This window comes from Pteronotus mesoamericanus, unplaced genomic scaffold, assembly GCF_021234165.1.
Source record: "Pteronotus mesoamericanus isolate MK-2021 breed Mesoamerican mustached bat unplaced genomic scaffold, CSHL_Meso_final contig_72, whole genome shotgun sequence".
Taxonomy (NCBI): Eukaryota; Metazoa; Chordata; class Mammalia; order Chiroptera; family Mormoopidae; genus Pteronotus; species Pteronotus mesoamericanus.
Genome location: NW_026555242.1, coordinates 373,058 through 380,632, shown reverse-complemented (window position 1 = coordinate 380,632; position 7,575 = coordinate 373,058). Strand labels below are relative to the sequence as shown.

The 7,575-nt window shown below is 39.8% G+C and overlaps 1 protein-coding gene across 1 annotated transcript in view; it reads left to right on the top strand.

Moving 5' to 3' along the window:
- The first annotated feature begins 896 nt into the window (after positions 1-896).
- ITGAM (integrin subunit alpha M) overlaps positions 897-7,575 on the top strand; it is an 82,752-nt gene continuing 76,073 nt past the window's right edge. Inside the window, exons 1-2 of the mRNA XM_054582617.1 lie at positions 897-970; positions 2,078-2,183. Coding sequence (XP_054438592.1) covers positions 943-970; positions 2,078-2,183 — 134 coding nt within the window. The 5' untranslated portion in view covers positions 897-942. The remainder of the gene's footprint in view (positions 971-2,077; positions 2,184-7,575) is intronic.

Genomic DNA, 7,575 nt, shown 5'->3' with positions numbered 1-7,575 from the left:
AGAGAGAGAGGAAGAGGGTGGGGGTGGGGGAGAGAGATAGACAGAGAACCATCAATCAGCTGCCCTCTATATGTGCCCTGACAACAGATCAAACCCACAATCTAGTTATGTGCCCCGACCAGGAATTGAATCCACAACCTTTTGTTGCACGGGGCGATGCTCCAACCAGCTAAGCTACCTGGCCAGGGCACTCCTCAAAACAGATGTAGAAGAGACTAGATGAAATGTAAGGATATATCACAGGCTGAGACATTATTCAAGCATTCCTTTGTTGGATATTTAGGATGTTCTAATATTTCACTATAAAGAACAATGCTGCAATGCACAAGCTTATACATCCATCTTTGACTGTACTTCTCAGCTGTTTCTTAGGATAAATTCTTGGAAGTGAAAATTTCTGGGCAAAGGGTTTGAGGATTTTTTTTTTGAAAAAACAAAATATTATTCTAAAAACACTAGGTTTCTCTTACTGATGAGCTGTCCTTACTGATGGCGACAAAGGAGCACAAGTCTGGCTGATATATACTCCTGTTCCCTTGGGCAGGAGGGAAGGACATTTCTAAAAGTGTGCTTTCAAGGAGACACACATGGTGACTTCCCACAATTGCATGATGTGTATTAATGTTTAGAACACACATTCCAGGAGCCAGGCCCTAAGCCTATTCAGCTTGCTTTTCATAATACTTTAGCCAACTCTAGAAGCAGGAGGGCAAGCAAATAACATTGTTGAAATACTGATCTTTCTCATTTGGGCTAGGAACATGTGCAGGGTGGGAGCACAGGCTCTATGCAGCCCCAGGAGGAAGGCCAGGCAAGCCTGTGTGCTTACTGAGCCCCACCCTCTTCCTTTAGTCTCATAAGAGATTTCTGCTCCTACTACTTCTCTTTTCATACGCTTCCCGGCTTCGGTGGTACAAGCAGCCAAAGGGTCTTGCTCCAGCCATGACTCAGAGAGTCCTTCTGTTAACAGGTGCGCTAGAACATGGGGTGGGCAGTGGGGGTAGCTTAGGATGAGGAGGAGGGGAACTTTTGAGTCTGTGAGTAGAGAGAAGGGATGCAGAATATCTAGGAGTTAGATTGGAAAGAGACAAAGGACATTTGGGGAAGGGTAAGAGATTCATGAAGAAGCAGAGAGTCAAGCTAGATGAAGATGGAGTCACCAGAGAAACTTTGATGAGTGACTAAATTTATAGATTATGCAAAGGGGTTTGGCTGGCCCCTTCACTTCACAGATGAGGAAACTGAGACCTAGAGAGTTGAAATGACATACTAAAGGGCGCACCACTTCCACTTTACTTTCCATTTCTATTTTACAAGGACCCGGGTATATACATTTGTTGAATGGCAGATGGACCAAATGATTTAACTTTGTTTCCTTTTATGTCCATGCTTTGTGGCAAATCAGCCAAAAAAGGGAAAGAAATGCTTTAGTCTCATAGGAAGGAAGTTGCCAACTGAGAGACTTTTGGAACTTGGTTATTGGGCCAATAAGCAGGATAAGAACATAGGGTGGGTCTCAAAGAGGAGCTGGAAGTACCCCACATTGGTGGTGTTAGGCCAGGGGTCAACAAACTATGGCCTATGGGCATAGGGCAAGTGTTCCACCACTGACGTTTGTATAGTGTGTGAGGCTTAGGTCGCAGATGAACATTTGAAATAGATTCATGATTGAACACAAATTTTGAATCACAATGAAGTGAAATATTACTTCCCCCAAAGAATTCCATTTGTGTCATTAGCAAATTTGTATTTAAAAAGCATACTCAAATATATTTTGAATTTCCAAAAGAAAATTTGTGGAAATGAATCTGCACTCTTGTTATGTAAGTACCTATGTAATATACTCTATTTGCTGGTTGGCTGAAAATGCCTCAAACATTTACTATCTGGCCCTTTATAGAAAAAGTGTGTTGACCACTGCCCTAGGCATCAGAGCTGGATCTTGGAGGCAGACATCTCCAAGCTGGTGTAGGGCGAATCCTGGCAGGAAGATGCAAGGTGCAGGAGGACACACTGCCTTCTTAACTGAGTCCTTATCTCCTCCTGACACTCACCCCTTTGTTTTCCCTTTGTTTAGCCTTGGCCTTATGTCATGGGTTCAACCTGGACACTGAAAATGCAGTGATCTTTAAAGAGAATGCAAGGAGCTTCGGGCAGAGCGTGGTCCAGCTTGAGGGATCCCGGTAAGGGTCATAGGTGGAGGTCTTTGTCACACGTGCTTTCCCTCTAAGACCTTATTCCTGGAAAAAAAATTGCAATTTCTTTTTTTCCCTTTTTTGATTTTGTTCTGTTTTTCTTGAATTTTTGAGTAGTTAGTACAATTATAGGGTTCTAAATTCAAAACATGCCAAAGAATGTGAGAGTGAAAAATCTTCCCCACTTCATTCCCTAGTACCCATCCCAGGAGGGTTTTTAAATTGTTTTTATTTTTTATTATTATATTTTAAAGTATATTTTATTGATTATGACATTACAGTTGTCCAATTTTTTCTCTCCCCTCTATCCCCCCTGCCCTGCATCCCCCTCCCTCTAGCATTCCCCACCCTTAGTTCATGTCCATGGGAACTCCCCTGTAGGTAAATAACTGCTTTTCTCTTGCTGCTTTTAAGATTCTCTTTATCTTTAACATTTGGGCTTTTACTTATGATGCGTCTTAGAGTGGACCTCTTTGCATCCATCTTGTTTGAGACTTTCTGTTCTTTCTGGACTTGTAAGTCTACTTCCCTCACCACCAAATTAGGGAAGTTCTCTTTCATTATTATTTCAAATAGATTTTCAATTTCTTGTTCTTTCTCTTTTCCTTATGGCACTCCTATGATGTGAATGCTGGAACACTCAAAGTTGTGCCAGAGGCTGCCCACACTATCCTTTCTTTTATTATTTCTTTTAAAAAATTTTTTTCAAATACACTTATCTCCATTTACCTGTCATCACTTTCCCCTACCCCCACACCCTCCCTCCCCCCGTCAATCCTTCTCCACCTTGGCTTCATTCATGTGTCCTTCACACCTATTCCTTGATCTGACCCTTCCCCTTCCCCTCCCTGCTCCCTCCTCCCTCACTCCCTCCCTCCCTCCTGTCCCTGTTGGTTTCTTCTTTTTTCAATGTTGCTAGTCATATTTTCCTTGTGTGCTTGATTTAATGATTAGGTTCCACTTATAGGTGAGATCATATGGTATTTGTCTTTCTCCGCCTGACTTATTTCACTTAGCATAATGTCCTCAAGTTCCATCCATGCTGTCTCGAAGGGCAGTAGCTCTTTCTTTTTTTCTGCTGTGTAGTATTCCATTGTGTAAATGTACCATAGTTTTTTGATCCATTCATCTACTGATGGGCATTTAGGTTGCTTCCAACGCTTGGCTATTGTAAATTGTGCTGCTATGAACATTGGGGTGCATAGGTTCTTTTGAGTTGGCATTTTGGGATTCTTAGGGTGTAATCCCAGCAGTGGACTTGCTGTGTCAAAAGTCAGTTGCACTGTTAGCTTTTTGAGGAAATTCCAAACTGTTTTCCACAGTGGCTGCATCAGTCTGCATTCCCAACAGTTTACTAGGGTTCCCTTTTCTCCATAACCTTGCCAGCACCTGTTGTTTGTTGATTTATTTATGATGGCCATTCTGACTGGTGTGAAGTGGTATCTCATTGTGGTTTTAATTTGCATTTCTCTGATGGGTAGTGATGCAGAGCATCCTTTCATCTTTCTCTGGGCCCTGTGTATGTCCTCCTTGGAGAAGTGTCTGTTTAGGTCCTTTGCCTATATTTTAATGGGATTGTTTGTCTTCCTGGAGTAGAGTTGTATGAGTTCTTTATATATTTAGGAGATCAAACCCCTCTCTGAGGTGTCATTGGCAAATATATTTTCCCATATGGTTGGCTCCCTTTTCATTTTGCTGATTTATTTTAGTCATGCAGAAGCTTCTTATTTTGATGAAGTCCTATTTGTTTATTCTTTCCTTTATGTTCCTTGCTCTAGGGGACATATCTATGAAAAAATTGCTGCGTGGGGTATCTGAGAGTTTCCTGCCAATGTTCTCCTGTAGGACTTTTATGATGCTGTGACATATTTAAGTCCTTTATCCATCTTGAGTTTATTTTTGTGTATGGTGTCAGCTGATGATCCAATTTCAATTTTTTGCATGTGGCCATCCAGCTCTCCCAACATTTGTTGAAGAGGCTATTATTGCTCCATTTTATGCTTCTGCCCCCTTTGTCAAATATTAGATGCCCATAGAGACCTGGGCTTATTTCTGGGCTTTCTATTCTGTTCCACTGGTCTATGGATCTGTTCTTGTGCTAGTACCAGATCGTTTTGAGTATAGTGGCTTTGTAGTAGAGTTTGATATCCGGTATTGTGATCCTTCCTACTTTGTTTTTCTTTCTCAAAATTGCTGCAGCTATTCGGGGTTGTTTTTGGTTCCATATGAATTTTTGAAATGTCTGTTCTATTTCTGTGAAATATGTCATTGGTATCTTAATAGGGATTGCGTTGAATCTATAAATTGCTTTGGGTAGTATGGACATTTTGATGATATTAATTCTTCCAATCCATGAGCACGGTATATGCTTCCATTTATTGGTGTCTTCCTGAATTTCTTTCTTCAATGTTGTATAGTTTTCTGCATACAGGTCTTTTACCTCTTTGGTTAAATTTATTCCTAGGTACTTTATTTTTCTTGTTGCTATATCAAATGGTATTTTTTTTCTGATTTCCTCTTCTTCTATTTCATTGCTGGTGTACAAAAATGCCTTTGATTTCTGAATGTTGACTTTGTATCCTGCTGTTTTTCCAAATTCACTTATTAGGTTGAGGAGTTTTTTGGTAGAGTCTACAGGGTTTTCCATGTACACTATCATGTCATCTGCAAACAGTGATAGCTTTACTTCCTCTTTTCCTATTAGGATGCCTTTTATTTCTTTTTCTAGTCTGACCGCAGTGGCTAGGACTTCCAATACGATGTTGAAAAGAAGTGGTGAAAGCGGACATCCTTGTCGTGTTCCTGATCTTAGTGGGAAAGCTTTTAGTTTTTGCCCGTTGAGTATGATGTTGGCTGTAGGTTTTTCCTATGTGGCCTTTATTACGTTGAGGAATGCCCCATTTATTCCCATTTTGCTGAGTGTTTTGATCATAAATGGGTGCTGTACCTTATCGAATGCTTTTTCTGCGTCTATTGAGATGATCATGTGGTTTTTGTCTTTTCTTTTATTTATGTGATGTATTACGCTTATTGACTTGCGTATATTGAACCATCCCTGCATCCCTGGGAAGAATCCCACTTCATCATGGTGGGTAACCATTTTAATGTATTGCTGGATGCTGTTTGCCAATATTTTGTTGAGGATTTTAGCATCTATGTTCATCAGCGAAATTGACCTGTAGTTTTCTTTCTTTGTAGGGTCTTTATCTGGTTTTGGGATTAGGGTGATGCTGGTCTCATAAAAAGAGTCTGGGAGTCTTCCCTTCTCTTGGATTTTTTGGCGTAGTCTGAGAAGGACAGGGGTTAGCTCTTCCTTAAATGTTTTGTAAAATTCTCCTGTGAAACCATCCGGCCCTGGGCTTTTGTGTGCCGGGAGTTTCTTGATTACTGCTTCAATTTCCCCAGCTGTCATCGGTCTGTTCAAGCTTTCTATTTCTTCCTCCTTCAGTGTTGGAAGATTATACTTTTCTAAAAATGTGTGCATTTCATCAAGGTTTTCAAATTTCTTGGCATGTAATTGTTCATAGTAGTTTCTGACGATCCTTTGTATTTCTGTGGAATACAAAGTTGTTATTTCTCCTCTTTCATTTCTGATATTATTAATTTGGGTCCTCTCCCTTTTTTTCTTGATGAGTCTGCTTAAAGGCTTGTCAATTTTATTTACCTTTTCAAAGAACCAGCTCCTGGATTGGTTGATCCTTTGAATTGTTCTTTTCGTCTCTACGTCATTCAGTTCTGCTCTAATCTTGACTATTGCCTTCCTTCTACTTGCTCTGGGATTTATTTGTTGTTGTTTCTCCAATTCTTGAAGTTGTAGTGTTAGGTCTTTTATTTGAAATGTTTCTATCTTTTTTAGGTAGGCCTGTATTGCTATGAACTTCCTTCTCAGGACCGCCTTTGCTGTGTCCCATAGGTTTTGGCCTGTTGTCTGTTCATTTTCATTTGTTTCCAGAAATTTTTTGATTTCTTCTCTTATCTCATTATTGACCCATTCATTGTTTAATAGTCTACTGTTCAGTTTCCATGAGTTTGCAAGTTTTTGATGTTTCTCTTTGAGGTTGATTTCCAGTTTCAAGCCCTTGTTTGTCTGAGAAAAAGTTTGGTATTATTTCAATTTTCCTTAATTTACTGAGGTTTGCTTTGTGTCCTATCATGTAGTCTATCTTTGAAAAACTTCCATGAGCATTTGAAAAGAATGTGTATTTTTCTTCTTTGGGATGTAAGGTTCTATATATGTCAATTAAATCTATTTGATTCAGTGTGTCATTTGGCTGCATAATATGTTTATTAATATTTTGTTTAGAAGATCTGTCCATTTTTGACAGTGGGGTGTTGAAATCCCCTACTATCAGTGTGTTGCTGTCTATACCTTTTTTGAAGTCATCCAACAATTTCCTTATATAGTTGGGTCTCCTATATTGGGAGCATATAAGTTTATAATGCTGATGTCTTCTTGATAGATTCTTCCCTTAAGTATTATAAAGTGTCCCTCTGCATCTCTTTTTATGGCCTTTGTTTTGAAATCTACTTTGTCTGATACAAGTATGGCAACCACAGCCTTTTTCTCTTGCTCATTTGCTTGGAATATTTTTTTCCATCCCTTTACTTTCAATTTGTGTAGGTCTTTTGCTCTGAGGTGGGTCTCTTGTAGGCAGCATATGTGTGGGTCATGTTTTCTTATCCATTCAGTTACCCTGTGTCTTTTGATTGGGGCATTTAGTCCATTATCATTGAGAGTTATTACTGACAGAAACCTATTCATTTTTTCTCTTTGTACCTGTGTTTTTCTCTTTCTCACTCTTTTCCTTCATCTTCTTAAACCAGTCTCTTTAGCATATCTTGGAGTGCTGGTTTGGTAGAGATGTATTCTTTTAGCCTTCTTTTGTGTGGGAAACTCCTTATTTCCCATTCTATTTTAATTGAGAGCCTTGCTGGGTAGAGCAGCCTTAGTTATAGGCCCTTGCTTTTCATTACTTGGAATATTTGCTGCCATTCCCTTCTGGCTTGTAGTGTTTCTGTTGAGAAGTCAGCTCCTAGCGGTATCGGGGCTCTCTTGTATGTTACTTTCTCCTTCTCCCTTGCTGCCTTGAGGATTCTCTCTTTGTCTTTGATAGTTGCCATTTTAATGATGATGTGTCTTGGAGTGGACCTCCGTGGGTCCTTCTTGAGTGGGGTCCTCTCTGCCTCCTGGATCCATGAGACCCTTTCTCTCCTCAAATTAGGGAAATTTTCCATCATTACTTTTTTGAGGAGGTTCTCTATCCTTTGCTCCTCTTCTTCTCCTTCTGGTATCCCTATTATGCGGATATTATTGCGTTTCAGGTTGTCCTGCATTTTCCTAAATGCCTCTTCATTCTTTTTGAGTCTTTTTTCCATTTCT